The sequence below is a fragment of the Prosopis cineraria genome, unplaced genomic scaffold, assembly GCF_029017545.1.
Source record: "Prosopis cineraria cultivar Desert tree isolate PC_DT_omini unplaced genomic scaffold, ASM2901754v1 PC11, whole genome shotgun sequence".
Taxonomy (NCBI): domain Eukaryota; kingdom Viridiplantae; phylum Streptophyta; class Magnoliopsida; order Fabales; family Fabaceae; genus Prosopis; species Prosopis cineraria.
In genome coordinates, this window is record NW_026555342.1 from 6071419 (window position 1) to 6094303 (window position 22885).

General features: G+C 29.2%; 2 protein-coding genes across 2 annotated transcripts; one reads left to right on the forward strand and one right to left on the reverse strand.

Moving 5' to 3' along the window:
• Positions 1-663: 663 nt before the first annotated feature.
• On the reverse strand, positions 664-4872 carry LOC129285136 (UDP-D-xylose:L-fucose alpha-1,3-D-xylosyltransferase MGP4-like). The gene is made up of 4 exons (XM_054920696.1): positions 4228-4872; positions 3287-3448; positions 2280-2495; positions 664-1415 (listed from the first exon to the last, which is right to left on the reverse strand). The coding sequence occupies exons 1-4, from the start codon at positions 4705-4707 to the stop codon at positions 1206-1208; spliced, it is 1068 nt and encodes a 355-aa protein (XP_054776671.1). The 5' UTR covers positions 4708-4872; the 3' UTR covers positions 664-1205.
• Positions 4873-20236: 15364 nt separating this feature from the next.
• On the forward strand, positions 20237-22383 carry LOC129287023 (polygalacturonase QRT3-like). Its single transcript, XM_054923161.1, has 3 exons — positions 20237-20491; positions 20569-20808; positions 21032-22383. The coding sequence occupies exons 1-3, from the start codon at positions 20285-20287 to the stop codon at positions 22067-22069; spliced, it is 1485 nt and encodes a 494-aa protein (XP_054779136.1). The 5' UTR covers positions 20237-20284; the 3' UTR covers positions 22070-22383.
• Positions 22384-22885: the final 502 nt, after the last annotated feature.

Here is a 22885-nt window from a genome sequence, read left to right on the forward strand (position 1 = left end):
CATTAATTTTTTTTTAAAAGTGTCTTATAATTTAGAATGAACAGAGTATAAAACTTTTTTAAATTTTGAGACAGTTGCATAGAACTTCATCTTTAAAATTTTAAAATTGATCTCTCTAACCTTTTTTTTTTAAATCACATACTCCCTCACTATTATTTTTTAGTTATCTTACTAACAAAAGTTATCATGTCATATTGAAAAAAACACTCAGACAATTTATATGATATTCAATGTAAGCTAATAATAACAGAAAAAATATAAATAAAAATTTTATAAAGCTATTATTAGCTTATTTATATTAAATTCTACATAAATTATTACATATCTTTTTTTAATATGACATGATAATTTTTGCTGATAAAATAATTAAGAAAAAAATTAAAAGGTTAGTGAATTTAATTTTAAACTTTTAAAAGATGATTAAATTATGTACAACGATATCAAAATTCAAAAACATTATGTATTTTTTAACCTAAATTAAATAAACCTGCTAGAGATGCACTTGGCTTTAATTTTACATTAGTTTTGGTTCATCAATCAACAAGTGATGCATTTTCACTCAAGCTAAATCACATACTTTACTTTTATTTTTATTTCTTTAATCCATTTCATTCTTATCTTCCCAACAACCAAACGGGTACTTAGTATCTCGGCAATTGCAGGAACCATCCAAGATCTACAAATATAAACCAATTTTTATCTGTTCTAAACAAGAAACCAAAGCGAGAATCAAAGCTGGGGAAATCAAAAAATGACCCCGGTCCAAGCAGATGCAATACTCGCTACACAATAGTTTTGGCCCAAGTTCAGTTCACTTGCCCGTTGAAGAGACATTCTTGGGCAAAACTAGTCCCAAAATGTTCTAGTCCAGGTAAATTAAGAAGGAATGAACACTTTTCCATCAGACCCACCTCGTCCATGCTCATATAACTACTTTTGATCGACTTCATCAGTGAATTTTTTGTAGACCTTGTTTGCTTAAGATTTTCTCAACACAATATTAATTTGCCAGCCCATAATTGGGTAACCTTCATCAGTCCTTGAGAAATCATCACGAAGCCAATGGACTGTTTTTCAGCTACAGACGGCAAGAATTTCTTCTTTCAAGATCTGCCATGTCAGGTGATATTTGGAAGGCACAGAAGCACCATGTGAATCGACATGCTTGGGATCAAAGCAAAAAATATGCTTAGTTCTCCCAAGAATCATAGTCTACCAAGTGGGGACTCAAGGGCGTGATCATCCACCAACCAGAGGCCAAAATCACGAAATCGTTTTGTCTTCTTCTCAAAACCTATGATATAGTTGTTGTGAATTATAACATGCCTTCCTTTAGTCTCCCTAACCCAGGTCTTGTTCTTGAAATATAGCCCGCCTGTGGGGAATGCAGCCTGGGGCAGCAAGTACAGGTCCACCTGCAGAGAATTGCATTCGTAAAATCATGAAAATGACAATAATATATTCACTTTAGATGTTTTACGATAAATCAGAAGAAATTTGATGAGTGGGAAGCTTTGCCTATAATAGGGTAATGTTCTGAAATGGAAATATACTTATAAACAAGTTAAACACCTTCACAAAGATGATTAAAGAATATTGAGACCTACAAACAATAATAAACTATTACTACTAGACAATAGCAAAAAGTTGCATTTTGAAAGTTTCCTCAACAAAATCCACTGACTCTTCCTGGTGAAAAATGTACTGAATCATGATATTAAACTGACTATTATACAAGATTCAGGTTCATCCTTTCTAGCAGACATATGAGAACCGTTGAAGCAGACCTATAACATTTGGAAGCTATGATCACAAATATGACAAAGATTTTGGAGTCTGTTATCCACAATGAACCATTGCAAAAATCCTTCCCCCATTGACACAAATTTTCCTCATATGATCATTCTTTAACCCAGAAGGACCAAAGGATTGATTTATCCTCAGCTGGCATGGAAGAGTAATACCTGTTTTTCTACTGAGAAAGGAAACTGCACATCCTTTATTTGTTTTTCATTGGACACATACCTTCCATATTGCACTACTCCACTATCATTAGATTGGAGGTCCATAAGCAAGAATTTGCTAACAAACCACAGAATAAGTGACTTCATACTAAGTATAGCCCTTCAAATCCTATTATTAGAAACTTAAATTCTTATTGAAAAATCCCAGTTTTCTTTAAAATAATAATAAGTAAGCCTACTTCTTAATTAAGTTCCTGGTATAATTAATATAAAAACTAGATAGGAAGCTAAGCCAAATGGGACAAAGTTACAGACCTCTTTAGCAGCCTTCATCAAAGCCCAGTTAAAAGCAGGCTGATCATTAGATTTCTTGGTCTCAGACCATGGCTGAAGCTGAAGTTCTTCAATCCACTTTTTTAGAACTAGCTTAGCTCCATCAGTAGTGCGCAGGAAAATCATACAACTACATATGTAAGGGCGCCCCTTTTTCCCTGGTGGTGGTAAATCATGAGAGTGGTTTAATGGTTTGATCTGGTCAGAGAGAAGAAATGAAAAGGAAATCAATAAAACAAGAACGCAGAACCACATTGCAAGGACAGCATATTTTCAGGAGGGAAAAACACGCACACAAGCACACAATCTTCATTAATTAGAATCCTATGTATACAGTTTAGAGAACACCAGTATGTTCCAAATCTATCTCCACTAGATATGATGCTCAAGTCTTTGAAATTATTTGAATACATATTCAGGGAACACCAGCATGCCTCAGGCATGTCTCCACCAGATATAATACCAAATATCTGAATTTTTTTTTTGGGTTAAAATCTTTAAATTACTTGGATACACATATCATCATTTATTCTAATCTCTGACAGGAATCAAAATCCTGAAAGGACCAAATAAGGAGGAATTTGACACCTATTGAACTGCTACATGACTTCATTGAGCAATGCCATGGATTAGGATTTATTATCAGCCATGCTTTAATTCACGGCTAAAAAGAAAAAAGACAGAGAAGAAATCAATCAGAATACATACTACCAATCAATATAATTAGAATTCTAACTTTTGCAAACATTATCTGCATTCAAGTCCTTCACTGAAGATCTAGTGAAAATAACGTATATGTTGAGTCAACTTCCTCAAAACTATACTTCCTTTTATTTAACAAGTAACAATATTTTGAGGTAATAAAACAGGTAATCCTTTTATCATACTATCCCATCAATCACGGAAGCCCAATATAGCTCTGAATGGTTAGATATATATAATAATTGACATGAAGCAAAAATTTACTAAAATTATAATCGCACACTTACTGCAGTCATATCATCTGTAAAGTACACGTCATGATTCCCTTCCATATAAGGAAATGGATCGGCCAACCAAACCATATCAACATCATTATACATGACATTGTATCCAAGCTCCAAAATCTGAAGCAGATGGCGTGGCCTCCTAGCTGTAAAGTTGAAGAAACCCTAGACAAAGAAAAGAACAACAATTGATTCTCAGAAACAGCACCGTGTATTGTCAAGAAATGGATCCAACTAATCCTTGCATTGCAGATGCAACCAAGTAACCCGGATATCTTCTTACGTCGGTAAGAGGCAAAAAACCAAGAGTTACTTAGTCTAGAATCTAATGAGCAGTCTTCATTACAAAAGGAACAGCATTAAATTTGTAAGGTGGGATGAATAATGTTAGCATAAAGCAGTTCTTTATGCCACATCGAGTCAAAAAGAAGAAAAATGGTGATGGTAAACAAGTACAATCAATTCAGGACAGGTACACATTCTAACGAATAATCAAAGACAGACCAAATGGCTTAGAAAATCCGCAATTGTGTCTGAATATGTACGCAATTAAAATGTCAGCTTACTGTGTGGAAAGGGGGGAACTAGTTTTGCTGCTATAATTACGCGAAGTAAAATAACAATAAATTCAATTCACCCAATCGGCTTTTCAGTTACAACTAAACTCTAATACAATGTCAGCTATCAAATGCTCATTGCTAAAAAAATGTAGAACTCCTGAATTAATATTAATAAAATAAGACAAAACTACAAATTCGATACTTGCATTGTCAGAACTAATCACCACTAGTACCTGAAAATTGAAAATTGGTTAATATATGAGTTCATCCTAAAAATATTAAATTCCAGAACTTTAGTCCTTCTGAGTAACTAGACGAAAGAACGATTTCCAGGACCAAAGTTAAGTTGGTAGTGTGATCAAAATTTAATCAAGCTGTGCATACCTGAGAACCAAACTTATGGGCAGCATCACCATCAAGCACAGGTGGGATAAGTATAGCATGACCAGGCCAACGCTCATTGACCTTATAGAGCGTCGCATAATCCTCCGCAATCACAAGCACCATATCTTGGCGCTTTTGCCTTGTGATGCTTATCAACCAGTTATTAAGAAAAGCCAAGTAGGGTTGGCTCACGATACAAACTATGACGGTTCCATTTTTGGCCACAAATGGCAGCGCTTGTGCCAATGTATAGTGACGCCACTTGGAGATCGCTGGTTCGGAAGCTGAGAAGATTCCCTGGGGCATGTCCACCCAGGGCGAGAAGACGCCAAATACCACGACGACAGACAAGAGAACGAGAAGCGCAATGGGGCTGAAAATGGAAATCCGTTTCTGAGAATTCGTCGAGGAAGGAGGAGAAAAAGGGAATCGATTGGTAAACGGATTGTGACTTGTTCTTTGATGGAGTAAGGATGACATCGCTGAGAATTTGTGGGAAAGATTGGAGAAATGGAAACGAAAGCCTAGATTTCAATATACAAAAGGAAGAAGAAGAAGAAGAATTAAGGATTTTTGAAGTGGAATAGTGCAGTGGTAGATTTCAGATCTGAACCAGGAAACTAGCGCAGCGCGTTTCCGAGTAGACCTACGGATTCAGAGTAAAATACTAGTTTTTTTTTTTCTTTTCTGGGAAAAATACTAGTTTTTTGTTTAATAATCCATGCCTAACTCGGTTGGCCCAAGAAAAAAAAAATCAAGTTCTTTTAATTCAATTAATTAAAATTAAATTTGAAAGTTTTTATGTATAAAAATATTATATAGGAATAAAATAATAATTGTCCCCACAGTTCTCAAAAAGACCACATGTTTTTATTTAAAAAAATTTATGATCATATATTAAAAAAAGTATTTTCAAAAACTTTGAAATAAAAGGAAGTTTCAATTACCTATATTAAAGTTAAATAAGATAAACATGAGGGGCAATAATTAATATAAGAATGTTTAATAGTAAAACAAAAGACTACATCAATGATTATTTTTTAGTCCTTATTTGTTTAACCTAGTTTTAAATATTTTGACTAAATATATTTAAGAGAAAATTCATAAATATATATTTTTTATGAATGATATAATTCTTATTACGGAGACAAGAGAAGAAATAAACTGTAAATTTGAGTTATAGAGAAAAACATTACAGTCAAAAAGTTTTGGTTTGAGTAGAAGTAAGATAGAATATTTATATTGTAATTTTAATAAGAAGTTAATTAGTAATAATTTGAAAGTGAAATTAGAAGACTAAATTATACTTCAACTAAAAAACTTTAGATATTTGAGAGTTATTATTTGATATAATTGATAAATTGATAGGGATATTACACATAGGATATAATTGGATGGTTTAATTAAAGAAGAACTAAATGAGTTATTTATTATCGTAAGGTATCTAATAAATTTAAAGGAAAGTTTTTTCAAACTGTTATAAAACCAATTATATTATATGATAGTGAATATTATACTTTAATAGAATAACAAAAGCATAAAGTTAAAATAATAGAGATAAAAATGTCGAAATGGACGTGCAAACATATACATAAAAATAAAATTTGAAATGAGAACAGTGAAAAAAAGTAGGTATAGCACCTATTGAAGAAAAATAGTATAAAAATTATTTGAGATGGTTTGTATATGTATAAAGAAAATAGTGGAAAGCACTAATGAAAAGAGTAAAATAAATAATTTTAAGCCATGTTAAGAAGGATAGAAAAAGGTGAAAGAAAATGTTTATAAAAGTTGTTGATAGAAATATCTTAAATAATAACACTCTAAAAAGTTAGTAAATAATATAGTATAATAACGTTATATATTTTATACAACTAATTTTATTTAATGAGATAAGATTTATTGTTATCGTTGATGACATCAAAAACATGATTTAACACAGTAGAATCGGCGAGTTTACGTTTGTAGGCGAAACAATCTGGTTAAGTGGCATGTTGTCATGACTTGCGTCTCGACTCGTTTGAACTCGCGTGCCACTCCACAAACTTGCCAAAAGCATTTATGCACGGTGCTCCCACATGCGGGTTTTAGTGGACGGTTGGGAGTCGAACTACCTTCAACTTTCAAGCAAATTTCATTGGATCCCACTATTCTAAAAACATGTCCATGCCCGCCACACAGCGTTTGATTTCATTTCAAAGATGCTAAGTTGTGTATAATTATTAGATTATTATGTCAGTGATAAAATATCAATACAAAATTTTAGAATAACACAGCCAAATAGTGTGTTAGAAATTATATCCCATAAATAAGTATAAAATTTTAATATGATTTGAAATGATAAAAAGATACCTAAATATCACCAATATCTCATATTTTTATTAATATTTTTATATATGAATTGTATTAATTTTCATGCTATGTATGGTTAGTTAATCTAGCGAAAAAATATCACCAAATATTTTATATACACATAATTTTTTGATAAAAAAATATAGACATTTTTAACATGTTATTTTTCTACGAGTTACTTCTTTTAAAAAATTTGAATAGGCTAGTTCAAAGATACCAAAAAACTTGTCTAATTAATTATCAAATATTAATAGTATTTTTAAAAAATATTTTTCAAAAACATCTTAATTGTTTAATGATAATTTAGCCTTCAATCATTATTTAAGTGAAAAAATCTAAACATAATTCTTTTTCAACCATTTAATTCTATATTTTAGTTTTTTATTTGGATTACATCTATTTAGTTAATAATAATTATTTATTAATAAAAACAAACTCTTATAAGTTTATGTTACAAGTTTATCTTATATTAATGAGTTTACTTAAAATTACGAGTTTGATAACCTTGTCTTGCATCTAGACTTGTTTTTTTTAATCATTTGTCTTTTTTGTTTATTTTATTTATTATTGACTGATTTGTGGTTAGTTGAATTTCATAAAAAAAATAGAATCTTCTCCGAGAAGTTGTGAAAATTAAATTTGTATGTTCTTAATTTCATGTATATAAAAATATTTTATAGGAATAAGATAATAATTGTCATTGCATCTTAACTATTCCTTCTATTCAAAAATGTAAAATATTTTTAATGATTTAGTGTGTAATCATTGCATTTTTTTAAAAAAAATATCCCTAATAAATAAATTACTTTATATTTACTTTAAAATGAAACATTCTATTAAATTGAGAAAAATATAAAAAATGGTGTTAGTTTGAAAATAATTAATTACTTTATTGTGTAAAACTGCCCACAAGGGTGAATTGGACTAAATAAAATTTAAAATAAATAACACAAGATTAAAAAATAAGTTAGGAACGATATCACCAATTAAAGCCAAGAGAAGGGAAGAGAAGGTTTGCAAGAGTGTTTATCCTAGTTTGGCTCCAATCTTTTGAGCTTATGTCTAGTTTCTAAATTACACTTGAAATTTTTTTCACTTACTCTACCATAATTAAACTAAGCTCTCAGTTGCCTCAATATAATTTTAAAGTTTTACTCAAGTATATAACTCTTCCCTTTACAAAGATAATCACAAATTTCCTTAAACTCCTCATGCTTAAGTTTCTCTATTTTAGATATGAAAAATAGGAATAAACAGAGTAAATTCAATAATAAACTATTATTATTAAAATCTTTAAAGTAAATTTATAATTACTAAAGCTTACAAACAATGAATATTGTAGTAGGAAATTGGTTAAAAATGAATGCATATAGTTGAACAAAATAGCTTCTCTACATCCACTTTAGAAATGAGTCATATTTATAATTGATACTAATAATAGATCTATTAGACTCATGTAATTATCCGTTAGAACATCGTTCTTCTTCCCTTCTATATTTCTCTAAGAATGAGGTGATTAAAACTGTGCTTTAGGGTGGAGTTGTGTGTTTTCGGTAATTTAAGAAAAGTAATACTTATATACATTTAATACTCTGACAAGAGATAGTCAAGGTAATACCGGTAGAGCCAAATGCTTTGAGGTTTTAAAAAATAATCAAAGATTGAAGAGAATACATTTAGAAATGATCTAGAAAGTTTTTTAGACTAATGCAACATTCAAAAACTAAAAAGAATAAAGAATGACTAAGAACATATGTTTATGAAACAAAGAACATAATATAGAGTAACAATCTTTATGTTAATACTGGTATTAGTACCAACAATACTGGTATTGATACAAACAAGATCGGGGTATAGAACAAATGGAACTGATAAAAATATATTGAAAGATGCATGTGAGCATAATATCGGTATTGTTGAGCTTAGTACCGGTAAGGATAATAAGTTGTGACAATGAATGCTTGCACCAATTAAGACTCATTGTATGGGAAAAGGGATGGACATTACTTGTATTGAGACACTAATGCCGATAAAGAAGTTATGAACCAAATGTGTTTATACATATATTAAATAATTTATATCAGTATTAATGATCATAAAATGTAGGTTAACTTTTAAAGGTAATAACTCTTTCAATTTACATCCAAACCCAACAAAATGACCTATGGTTGAAAAACTTTAGAATTCTAGTTTTCAATGAAATAAGACCCAAGTGAAAATTTAAAATAGTTTGAGAAATATGGTCAACAAGGTGAGAAAAGGTCAAGAATGCTTTTCTGTGGGTCTGAAAGTTTTAAAAGCCAACTTTAAAAACTCATAACTATTTCATACAAAATCTATTTTGAATGAGATGGATATCTTTGGAAATATTTACAAATCTATTTAGATGAAAGAAGTTTCACATCAAAAGGATTTGAATAAGAAGAGATATAGAAAAAAATATTGATTAAAGATCACAACCAAATATTTACAAAACTCTTAATTCAAAACATAAACTTCAAGTATTAATAACATAATTAAACTTGAACAAAACCTTCTCAATACCCAAGATAGATTCAAGAAAGAATTTATGATAAATCAAATACTGTCCCAATAACAAATTTAAAGGAACTTAGAGCTTTGGGTAAGATGATGTGAATTAAGCATATAGATTAATTACCTTTAATTTCTATTAAACACAAAATAAAATATCTTCAAAAACAAAATCTTCCTTATTTTGTAATAATCAAAATTAAGGCTCAACCTTATTGGAATAAGATTTAATTAAAAATATTTATATTTTTTAGTAAAGAGAGTAATTTTTTTTATCATTTGCCTTTTATTTTATTTTATTTATTATTGATTGATTCGTGGTTAGTTGAATTTCATTAGAGAGAGAGAGAGAGAGAGAGAGAGAGAGAGAGAGTTCTCTCCAAGTTGTGATGTTATCATGACAAAGGTTAACAATTACACAAAAGTTACTGTTAGATAGAAGATATGATATACAAATAACATGCAGTTGAGTTTAGCGAAATAAATTAGTCCCTCATAACATATCAACATAATAAATTAAGATTCAAATTTTTATTGATAAAAGTGCATATATTTAATGTCTTTTATCATGACACGAACAATATTGCTTGTAATAGAAAGATATTTGTATGAAATTAAAAAAGACATTAATAATATTATTATTATCATCATCATTATTAATAAATAAATAAAAGGTTAAAAGGTAGAGTATACAATCTAATGGAAAATCCCAAATTAGAGAGTGTACAATCTAAAATTAGGAATCCGTTAATTAATCCTTTTTGAGGCATTGTTGTTGTTGAATATTAAATGAGGGTATTTCTATTAACAAAAATTTAAACATTAATTCACTATATTGTGAAGGACTAATTTCTTTTATTAGACTCGGCTGTTAATAGAATTTAAATTTTTAAGACACAAGTATTTGCAAAAACCTTAATAGACAAAAAAGTATTTGCAAAAACCTCAACATCTCATGGCTAGCTTTAATTTCTCCCTTTAAAATGTACATTAAGTTCAGGCCTAAAAAAATGCACATTAAATTTGATCATTTTGATATAAATTTTATATCAATGTTATAAAAACTAAATCAGTCATTGAACTGAACAAGATACTATTCACAGTTCAACGGTTGAACTATGATCTAAATCGTGATTCAAATAATCATAAATAAATTAATATATTTTAAATAATATATTCTTAAAATAAAAATATATATTTATATATAACAATAAAAGTGAATTTTTAAATTTCAAACAAACAAAATAAAATAAAAAAGGTAATATCCATCAATATTCTATCATTTTAATTCAACCTATATATACTTATTTTATAATTTATAATTTATAACCTTAAAATATACACATATGTACATATTTTTTGCATTTTTGTTCATTTTTCTCCATTTACCCATGTTTATTAAGTATAAATATACATAATTTTAGGATATGAATATGAATTAAAATTTTTCCTATTAGTTTTGATCGGTTTGAGATGGGTTAAACTAGTTCTTAACTGGTTCTCATAACAAAAGGTTTTTTGCTGTAATCAAATTAGTCTTAAGATTAGTTTAGTTCAACTGGTTGAACCATCCGATCCGGTTTGGTTTTTATAACACTACTTTATATCAAATTTACTCATAACAAAAACTACACCTTTGATATGTAAACCACAAAGCTAGTTTACTGCTGATATGCTTTCACATCTCAGGAAGTACTGAGACTGAAGGAACCAAACACTCCATAAGAATACACTGAGATGACCATGCCCAATGCATCCTAATAAAAGAAACAAAAATAAAAGACGCAAGCCCCAGCTAGCTTAGTCACTACTTAGACTATTCAACTTTTGTCTTGACCACCACCTTGAATCATATAATTGTGCTAACCGCCAAATTATATTAATATCATGTTATTTATTTTTAGGAGAAAACAAATGATCATGATGATGACATGGTCCTGGTTTAATTAACACGGTAATATAAACAGACAGGTTAGTTTCCCATATGCTTTTTCATGTTCTTAAATGGAAAAATATTCGCCCCTCACTATACCAATATCATATATATATATATATATATATTTTTTTTTTCTATATATAATACATTTATTACATTCTACATTTCGGCACATACAGTAGGTTTTTAAATTATCATTCCAAACTTCACTTACTATAAATGACAGCTGTGATTATAACACGTACAGCTAATCATGCAGTGTTTGGCGCTATAATTTGCAGTACTATTACGAATTCGTACATTTAAAATCACCTTGGAACATTCAAAAATTAGGAAAACTAAAAATGACAAAAAAAAAAAAAGATTAGAAGGGCATATGACATGTAATCGAAGGACTAGGAGTTAGGCCAACAGAAAATAAACCTAACTTCATGCAGTAATGAACTACCTTGCAACCACATTCATTCAAAAATAGCGAAAATGAATCATTTAATATTTTATCTTACTTTCAAGTAATAATTAACCTGTCACCCTCTTGGTCATGAAATGAGTCTTCGATGCCACCTTTTATCATGACACTTTTAATTAACTTCATGTTGACGCCGCTGATTTAAGTTAATGTTGTGGTGGGAGATAGTATTACGACATATGTCACCTACGACGACAGCAGTCATGCAACATATATAAAAATATTGACTCGAATGTGAATCATGCAACGATTTTTCAACATAACTTTAATTAAATTTGACTTTAGAGAACAAATATTGAATAACACAAAAAAAACTGTTGCCTAATTAAAATAAAATGGGCAACAATTGTATACTTATTTTATAGATTTTACTATTTAAACAAGTTATTCGAGATTTAAGACATGGTATTTATATGTATCAAACAATTTAGCTGGGAGGGATCTATTTTTTCCACTAAATACCTTGTTTTCGTGTTGAGATTATCAGTAAAATTTTGTATATGTCACAAGTTAGAAGAGACTTGGACATATAATTTTATCAATTAGTATGGTCTCTGAATTTTTATTCCTTTTTTACCTCATTTTTTCATTAGTATTACCCATTTGACACTAATAAAGGATGTGATTTGAAAAACAGAGTATAATAAAGCATGGAGTGGCGGAACCAGCCAGGGGATACGAGATTATTTAATTTCAAAATTAATAATTTTTTTAAATTAATAATTTGAATAATTAAAAATAATAATTACTCTAAAATTTAGATTGTAATAATATAAGTAGACTGATCATTATTTTTTTTAGAAAATTATATTGAACATGTTAATATGATTTTTTATGTAAATATATTCTTCGTATCTTATATCGATCATTAAAATATTAAATATTTAATAAATTTTTGAGTTGAAATATTTTTTTATTCAATTTAAAAGGGTGCAAAACATTAAAAGTGTAAGGTGTAAAGATGTAAAATTTATATATCTTATTTTAATGTATCCCAAAGTGAGAGGTTGTATTCTGCCACTTTGAAGGGTTTAAAAGTTATATTATAAAGTAATGAAGCTGGTATAAAACTTGAACTTCAAGGGTTGGAAAAGGGGAGCACAAAATATTTGAAACATTATTTAAGAACGTGATGATTGTAGAATTTGGAATTAATACGAAGAGATAATTAATTGTTGTAAGATCACGTCTCTTTTTGCAGCCATGAACTTGTGTCACGTCACTAATTTATAAGTCGGTGCGTCTTCAAAATTCAAAATTAAAAATGAAGGCTGCCCAACATGGCTTTTTTTTGGTGTCAACACCCAATCATTGTTAATTAATTCTCTTCTTTCTAATTCTCCTGCTCTCCTTCTGCACCCATTATCATTTCCCTGCGCATGTATTTGTATTACAATTTTTTAATGAAAAGATATGCATTTCATAAAATTAAATAGTAAAATAAAAAGATTTTTTTTTTCTTTTTACAATCAAAATTCAAGAGTTAAGACGAGTGGGTACGAAGAACTCATTTAGATCCAAAAATAATAGTTGTAACAGCATTAATTAATTGAATTATAACTATACTTTGTGGATATAAGTTACATTTTTGTTAATTTTTAGGGACTTTTGCATATGTAGCACATTTTATATAACAAAACTTAATAAACAGCCTAACTTTTGTTATATTTTGTATTATGATCATTTTAATATTTAGTTAATCTTTATATGATAAACTACTATCTTTACAAATAATTTGACCTTCTTTCAAATGCTTTTTCTTTAAACAAAAACCTTCTTTTAAATACTTGAAGATAGAAGAGAGCTTTATTTGACCCTCTTTTGAAAAAAAAAAGATTAGATTAAACACCCTTGCATGTACAAGATTAAATAGTGCTGATAAGTTTTTACTGATATAGTTTATCAATAATATACAATTGTATATCACTAATATACTATCACAGGTCAAAAATAAAAAGAAAAATATAATCATTTTTTCAAAACAAACCAAATACGATCCGTAAAAAATGTTAGATATCTTAGTTTATTATGGAGAATCAAACATCTAAATTAATAAATCTCATTTTCCAAAATTAGAAAGATGAAATTAAGTATCCCCATATCTACAAGATTAAATAGTGTTGATAAGTTTTCACTGTTATGGTTTATCTAATATACTATCATGGATAAGAAAGATAAAAAGAAAAAACATAATTATTTGCTTAAAACAAATCAAACACAAACCGTAAAAAATTTTAGACATCTTAATTTATCACAGAGAATCAAATACCCTCTGTAATGAAAGTTATGGGTTTACATTTATCTTTGGGCAAGGAAGTCTAGCAAAGAGACTTGTTTGTAGAGATACCAAATTGAACTATTCATGTTATGAGACATCTTTTTCAAAAGAATGCACTTGTTATGACAATAAGAAATCAATATGTGAATATCACCTTGATTCCTCTGCCTAACAAGAAAGGAAAGGAATTATTGTGAAAAAGGAAGAGATATAATGGGTGTGTGCATGAATTTGATTCATTTAGTTAAAATGTTAAAATTGTTTAGTTAGTTATAGGAAATATATTTGTGGGCCAGTTTGTACAAAATATTTTAATAATATATTTGTTTTGTGGATAAAAAAAGTAAATCACTTCTAATTGATTTTATGAATGGGTCATATTTTAAAATATTCAAAAACCTTATCCATAATTTATGAAAACTGCATTTTTCATTATCATTGGGCGAATTTACTCTAATTTTTATTGAATTGAAAGTATATATTTTTTATTATAGATGATATATCTAAATAATTAATTATTGATAGATCTTTTTATATATATATATATATATAGCCAGTCTTCAGTGAAATAATGTTTGTTGTTGTAATATAACCTATGACAAATGAGGGCCTGGGGCCTCTAAGCTCTAACGCCTCAATCTCTAATACATATTGTAATGCTCAAGCTCCTCAATTGAATTTTTTTTTATCTTTATACATTTTATATAAAATGATAGACATTTTTTATTATAAAAAATAGACATTTTGATATTGTGCAGTAGTGAAACAATGTAATTTTGCAGTTTTAATGATTTTTTTAAAGAAAAGCCCAAACTGTGTATTTTTTTATTTGTTTTATTTGACAAATCATTAAAATTTAAAGCAACATCATTTTAAGATATCAAAATATCTTTTATTATATGTAAAATTTGACTATAAAAAAAAATACTCCTCCAGTCATGTTTATAGGGTAGAAGGAGAAGATTAATTTTGATCCTATTTATATGACACTTCACTATTTTTTATATTTATTTTTATTTTTTCCCTTATTAAATACTGAAAAATTGTTAAAAATAATCACTTTTGTTCTTATTAGAGGGTAGATGTGAACATTTATTAAATTTTAAGATAAAATTAATAAAATTTAACTTTTTTCTTAGTTTTAATGAAACGATAAACGTAATTTATAAGTAGGACTAAATGAAATAATAAACAAAGAAATTATTAAAAAGTTGGGACATTACAGAAGATATTAAAAGAATGGAGCGTTAGAGGCCCATGCATAATAGATAACTATTATTTCCTTTGATTCAAAAAATAAGCATTTTCTTCCTATCTTAGTCCAAAATATAAGCAATTTGATAGTTGTAGAAATTTTTTTCTATTTTACCCATTATTTTCATTAACCTAAATTCTTTTGTGAATTTATAACACTGTTCTCACTCATCATGAATAATTGGGACTAAGAATAAAAAGAAAGAAGAAAAAAATACATGATTTCATGAGAATATGAATTTCATTGATATGTAGATAATTGTTGAAAGAGGTTCACATTTTAGACCAGAGAGAGTGGCTAATTCCAATAATTGATATAAAAGGATTTGTGGGATAAACGTATCTGCTTAGCTAATGAATGCACAATCCCTTTTTAGAACATTTAGAGTCAAATAATTGCTTAATTGATAGATTAAAATTTAAGATATCTAGCTAACAAAAGTTGGCATGGGTGACTTTCAAGTAAGTAGTTGGGAAATCCAATTCTAACCCTTATGTAAGCAACAATTTAATTATAAGAGGGCTGTCTTTCTTGTTTTGTATGTCAAGGGAAATAATTTCTGTTATTAACAGAGTCTGCTCCTTATGCTATAATTATGCTATAAAAGAAGAAGAAGAAGAAGATTTAAGATACCCAATTGTCAGATTTTTGTTGTAATTATTGGTCTTTGGCGGTGAAATAATTTGCTTGCGAGAATCAAAGTTAATTATGAAAGATGCTCGAGACTTGAAGCTGAACTTTCCAGAGTGAAGCATTGAATTAGCGTCAAATACGGTCAATATTCATAATTTCCACTCCTACCCTTGAATATCCAATCGTGTCCTCCCTTCTGCTTCGTATGAATGTATCTTCGTCTTAAAGAAACTTCGTCCATAGTCTAACTTCCTAACTAACTACTATTATATGCACCCGCCATCTTTTACCTTTTGGGTTGAACGTTTAATTTCTATTCTTCCCCATTTTTTATAAAATTATTTTCTCTATCAAATAATAATTGAAGTCAGGTATTTTTTTAAATATTAATTAGTCATCAAACAGTTTTTTTTTTTAAAAAATCAGCCGGATGCTTTATGTTTTGTTGTAAATTTTAGGGGAAATCACATTTGAGGAACTTTGGATCATATTTATTACCAAAAGGGCTAAAAGAATCTGAATTTGCTTTGCAAGATCAATAAACCTAAATATAATTAAAATTTGTTATGAAAAGACAAAATTATTTTTAATTGTTTTTTTAAAATGCCCCCATTGTTACTGGTTGCCAAAGCTCTAGCACCGACAACATAGTTGCCAATGGTTATTGGAGCTTCTACATTGGTGGCTATCAAATCTCTAAGAAGAATTTAAACCCATAACCTCATGGTACATTAAAACGGATATAGCCACCAAACTACCAAATACTTTTAGTTATAACAAAATAACAAGTAACATTTATACAATAATAACTAATGAGTGTTATTAAGGAATTGACAAGTCAACCTTGTGTTTGTAATGAAGAAGTGGCCTTGAAAATCAAAGATGTTATGTGTGTGTATTTGTTTTTGCCTATTATAACTAAAAGTGTTTGGTAACTTGGTGACTATATTCTTTTTAGCACACCAAGGGGTCATGGATTGAAAACCCACTTTAGCCATGCCTTAGAGATTTAAAGGCCATCAATGACCCCCGATAGTGGTTTGGTGGCCAATGATCATGCCATCGGAGCTTTAACAATTGATAATAGTAGGGATATTTGTTTTTTTTTTTAAGTTTAAGGATAAATTTGTCTTTTCAAGATAAATTTTAATTACATTTAAATATGCTCTAGAGGTCTTCAGATGCGAATTTCCATAAATTTTAATATATGTTTGTGACAATAAATTTTTCAAGGGTGCTAGAAACTCAAAGTCTCAATATAGAGAAGGGTTCCCAAACTTCTTTACTTCAATTTTCTCAAATGCAAAGATGCAACAAATAATGAGAAAAAAGTAGCTTGATTAATAGTGTAAAGTTATAGAGTTACATAACTACAAGAAAACTGAAAAGAGTAACTATATCTTAAGTATAAAGTGATATAAAAGATAATTGAGTAACAAAATGTTTGGTTTGTATTATTATTCGTTGCTTTTTTGTTATTGCCTTTATGTCCTCTATGGAACTTTATTTATAATGCTCGTTTGAGGTTATTATGTTTGCAAAACTAATAGCTTGGATGCTTCATGTTGAAATATTTGTTCCTAATAGGTTTGGTCTTGCAAATTTCTGGGCACATCCAAGTAATGATCCCATGTCCAAATAACGATTCTCTTGACTTAGTCGCTTTAAGTCTTAAGGGTTATGTTTCCTTTATGAATTAACACTCATTTAGTTCAGAATGTCTATTCTAAATGAATCAGGCCTTGCTTCATTAGATATTTTATTGAGCCTAACTCTTCACATCTTGCATTTTTAACTTTTATTTAAAGGTAGATATTTTCAGGCCTAAACAGTATTAATACTAATCTATGATAAATATTTTATAATCTAATGAACAAGCAAATACTATATGAAGTAATGTTTTGTTAGGATCAGAGATATTTGGACATAGATTTGCACCAAATCTCCGTTATTTGGGCAGATAATAATTTATGGATTTAGATTTCCAAATCCTAGTAAATTTTTTACAATTCTTTAAAAATTTAAATATTTTCTTTAACCTAATCTATGTGTGTGTATAATAGAAGAATAACAAGCCTATATTTATAGATGACAAGTGTCCTACTTTTTCAAATCCTGCCATTTTGTGAAGTCACCCAGTATTGGTTTAAGAAATTAATTTTGATTTATACTCTTAGTTTATTTATCATTTGTTTCTTAGTTTTCACTCCATTATCTCCATTATCATAATTGTATTCCATTATCTTAAATCCCTTACTAATTTCCTCATTTGTTTCTCAACTTTTCTCTCTCATTACTCTTGTTATCCTAACTTCCATATCACTTTATGTCATTATAAAATCTAAAATTCCTAATACAAAAATTACATATCAACTCATCTTTATTCTTATCAAAATACAGAAGAAGAAAATACCCATGATCTGAAAAAAATTGAATTAGATTTAAATATGAAATTTCTAAATCATGATTAACTTTCATATTCCATGATCTCTACTCTTTAATATATCATTACCCTTTTATTTTCGAATTTGAAAATTGTAAGGTATCTTATTTTAAAATTATTTATATTTAAATCAATTGATTTAATTAGTATAATAGATTTTCTCATTCTAATAACTAACCTTTTGATACCTATTAATTTAAACATTTAAATTTTAAATGTATAAAATTTAGATTTAAATGCAAAATTTTTAAATCATGAATGATTTTCAAATCCCATGATCTCTATTATCTAATATCATATCATATTCTCTTTAATTTTGTATTTTGAAATTAGTGCTGTATCATATTTTACAATTATTTATGTTTAAATTAATTTATTTAATAATTTCTTATTCTAACAACTACCCCTGAATTTAACTTCCCCTAATGTTTAGGTCCTTATGTTTGCATGTTGCCTTTCATATTAACCTTCATATGTTATCTCAACTCCCCCCATGATATCTCAATTTATAAGATGTGTCCCCTCAATGATATCTTAACTGCTCTATGCTTTCCCAGCCACATGAAGAGATTATACACCAACTCTGTGGTTCCTTCACAATGCAATTGTTTAATTAATTCTTAAAAAATATCAAAATTTTATTTTATTATTCACATGTTAATAGTAATAAATTACTAATAACTTATACTAAAAAATTACTTTCATATGTCCCGTGCAAGGATACTTACTAGTTATTTTAAAATGTGAAAATTTAGTCTTCAACCCTTTTTTCTTTCTCGTGCAAACCACCGTGACCATCTTTAAAATCAACAGTTAAATCAAATATAAAATTTATTAGCCAACTTAATGATATCAAAATTCTAATTGTCTAGAGAATATCCAAGCTACGAAATCCTTTTGCATGCTTATTAATCGATCAATGATATTTACAAAGCAGCCCCATATTTTCTCGCACCTATTACATGTATTTACATGACTAAGAATAATAAATACAATATATCAAGAGAGTTTATAATTTTTGTTTGGTGAGTACAAGGAGTAGGTTTAGTAGACAGTAGAGATTATCTCTTATGTATATGAGTAAAACTAAGATTACTAGATATATTAGAATTGAGATTTAAATTATTCTCAACCACTTGTTTAAGTATTGAGAACCCCTTATTCTCGTGCCAACTTTAGGAAGATAATTTCTAGTAGAAAATAATAAAACTCAAGTGATATAATCATGTAAATTGAGATTTTAAAATTTGTTAAGTTATTTCTTTAACAATCAAAGAGATTTTTTTCCCCAAAAAACAACGGACCGATCAAATTGATATATGGACAAAATTGTTATTGAACTTTGATATACAAATATTTTGTTTTCAAATATCAATTAAAAAAGGCAGTAAATGATCAATAAGTCCACGTACGACAATGTGATTCATTCTAGTTTGTAGATTCAAAATAAAAAAAATATTAACCAAATAAAATGAAGTATAACAGTATATACATGACACAAAATTAAATCATTCAATATTTACATGAGATGGTAATTAAATAATTGTATAAAAAATATAAATATAGCCTCTTGACATAAAAATTAAAATTCTCTATCGACAATTAAAAATATAAAATTCACATTACTAAATATATATATATATATATAATTTTAATTTATCAAATAATAAATTTTTAAAAAATCCACCAAATCAAGGTGAAGATTGAGAATTGCAGCAGTAAAAATCATATATAATATCAAAAGAAATTGTTCTATTAATATACAATAAAAAATAAAAAAAAATTAACAAAATATATTTGATATTCTATTCTTTTTTACCAACAAGTATTTGATATTCATTAAATAATTATTTTTTGAACAATCAACTAAATCAATATATAGAGATCAATTGATACTTGGGCTAAAAATTATTAAAATAAAATGAAAATATATCGTTTATGTAAAATTAAAAATTATATAAAAAATAAAATTTACATTTATATTTGTGATGCATGATACGCACCATAATTATTGCAATACCACGAAATATTATGCCACATTTTTTTCTTTGCCGCTTCCTTATATACACACACACACACTTGCACGCGGCTATAAAGCGTTCCTCCCCCAACCTCCTCCTCCTCTTCTCCAAACCAGAAATATCTAAAGCTGGTCATTAATGGAGCCCACAAAAGCTCTAATCATCTTCCTCCTTGAGCTGTCCATTCTCATTACAATCTCTCTCTCTAGAGAAAATCACATATCTCCCCCATCTTTCTCCAATAATGCCCACTATCAAGAAGCCCTTCTCAGACTAGACTCTCTCAAGACCTCCATTAAAGTTGCTTCACCATCTCCTCCTTCTTCTTCAACCCCATCACCACCGGTAATCAATTATTCCTCTGTGTTCTAAATACATCATATTATATATGTACATACATACTGATGGATGTTTGGTTGCAGGGTGAGAAGAAATCTGGGATATTTCTGGTGACATCGTACGGCGCAGATCCAACGGGAAAATCAGACAGCACTGAAGCTCTTCTTAAAGCCATACAAGATGCGATCAGAATTCCCAGAAAGAAACACAACTTGATTCCCGGTGTTACTGACCTGGGCGGTGCTCAGATTGATCTCCAGGGCGGAAACTACCTCATCAGCCACCCCCTACGGCTGCCGGCCACCGGATTTGGCAACCTCATGGTAATAACAATTGTAAACAATGCCAATATTATGCCAAGTTTTTATGTTCTTGGTTGTTTTTAATATTCTGCCACGTGGTACTCTTTGGTCATAATGTTGGTAGATTAACAGGAAATGAACTGGTTTATTAGTCCAACATGAGCTAGAACGTTTGGTAGATTTTGCAAGAAAATTAGTCCCCTTTGAATTTTATTAACGATATGACTATTCTCTTTTTCTACAGATCCATGGTGGAACTATAAGAGCATCAGAGAATTTTCCACCAAATGGGTATCTGATTGATTTATCGGAAACATCAAACAAAGGGAAACAAACCCAGAAGGCTTCACCAACACCATCACAATACAATTACGAGTATATAACCATAAAAGATCTTTTATTAGATGCAAACTTCAAAGGCCGAGGCATTTCAATCATAAACTCTCTCAGAATCTCCATTCACAACTGTTACATCACTCACTTCACCACCCACGGAATTCAGGTCCAAGGTGGTCATGAAACCTTCATCCACAACACCTTCCTCGGTCAGCACATCACCGCCGGTAGCGACCCCGACGAGAGGAGCTTCTCCGGGACCGGGATAACCCTCGCCAGCAACGACAATGTAGTAACCGACGTCGTCGTGTTCTCCGCCGCCGTAGGTATCATGATTTCCGGTGAAGCCAACACAATTTCTGGAGTACATTGTTACAATAAAGCCACTTCATTCGGAGGCACAGGAATTTATGTGAAACTGCCTGGTTTGACACAAACGAGGATTGTGAATTCGTACATGGATTACACGAGCATTGTTGTTGAAGACCCAGTTCAGCTTCACATTTCAGGTAGCTTCTTCCTCGGAGATGCCAATGTCGTCTTGAAATCAAAAAGTGGAGTGATAAGTGGGGTCAACATCGTGAATAACATGTTCAGTGGGTCCAATTCCGGGGTTGAAATTGTTCACTTGGACCAATCAAACGGTCCGTTCAAGCAAATCGATCAAGTTGTGGTTGATGGCAACAATGTAAATGGCATGAGCTTGAAGACCACGATTGCGAGAGGCTCTTCCATGAGGAATGGAACTTCATGGACAGTTGATTTCAGCAAAATTTTGCTTTTCCCTAACCTTATTCGACATGTTCAATATTCATTAAGCGTGTCGGGTAACGCATTTCCTCAACATGTTCTCAGAAATGTGTCTCATAATCGTGTCGTGATTGAGACGAATAAGATTGTTCAGGCTCGTGCTTTTGTCACTGTAAATCAATGCAGTGATATATGAATTTTGAGGTTGAACAAGCTTAAAGAGAAAACAGTACATATATGCTTATCTGAATTATTTTTTAATTTTTTTTGTCAATTAGACTAGCTAGCTAGCCCTTGATATTAGACTTGGACCGTGTCCAATTAGAATCTCACAAGCGCTCATGTGCATTGATACTATACATTGAGTCTATTTTATTTTTCTTCTCTTCTTCTCTGCTGTTTCTTTTTCTATATATGTGTGTGTATGTGTGACGAAGACAAAGGCTTTTGCCTAATTTCTGGTTGTCTATTAATTAACTCCTTCAGATTTAGTAGTGCAATTAATTAATTTATTAAATATATGTATAGCATTGATATCAGTCTTTGTCAAGTTATGCAACTTTCCTTTTTCGTTTCCTCTTCCTTACGCAAAAACTATATATGATTAGTTCAGTTGGAAGATATTTTTAGGCACGTATCAACTTTTCATTAATTAATTATATAAATTTTTAATAACAAAATTAAAAATGAGATGTTTTTAGAAGTCCGTTTAAAAATATAAGGTATTTTTTAAAGAGTTGGATATTAAAAAATATAAAATATTTTTAGTTTTTAAGGTATAATTATTGTCTTTTTTTTTCAAAAGTACCTCTATTGATAATAATTTTATATTTTTTATAAGGTGTCTAATATAGAATGATAGGATTAGTTGAAGATTAGATTCGATTAAAAATGCCTTACATTTTTTAACGGAATGAGTATAATTTTTATATATTAACACTGATAAAATTTATTGAGCCCACTTATTTTTACGAGCTGATGAAATTATATATATATATACACACACACATAT

Bases quoted from the DNA above. Each gene is read 5' to 3' on its own strand.
- LOC129285136 (XM_054920696.1), bottom strand. From the start codon at position 4,707: ATGTCATCCTTACTCCATCAAAGAACAAGTCACAATCCGTTTACCAAT. The intron at 3,449-4,227 runs GTATGCACAGCT...TTCTTTGTCTAG, and splicing joins CCCATAAGTTTGGTTCTCAG to GGTTTCTTCAACTTTACAGC. The intron at 2,496-3,286 runs GTAAGTGTGCGA...CTCTCTGACCAG, and splicing joins TTACAGATGATATGACTGCA to ATCAAACCATTAAACCACTC.
- LOC129287023 (XM_054923161.1), top strand. From the start codon at position 20,285: ATGGAGCCCACAAAAGCTCTAATCATCTTCCTCCTTGAGCTGTCCATT. The intron at 20,492-20,568 runs GTAATCAATTAT...GTTTGGTTGCAG, and splicing joins CTTCAACCCCATCACCACCG to GGTGAGAAGAAATCTGGGAT. The intron at 20,809-21,031 runs GTAATAACAATT...CTTTTTCTACAG, and splicing joins CCGGATTTGGCAACCTCATG to ATCCATGGTGGAACTATAAG.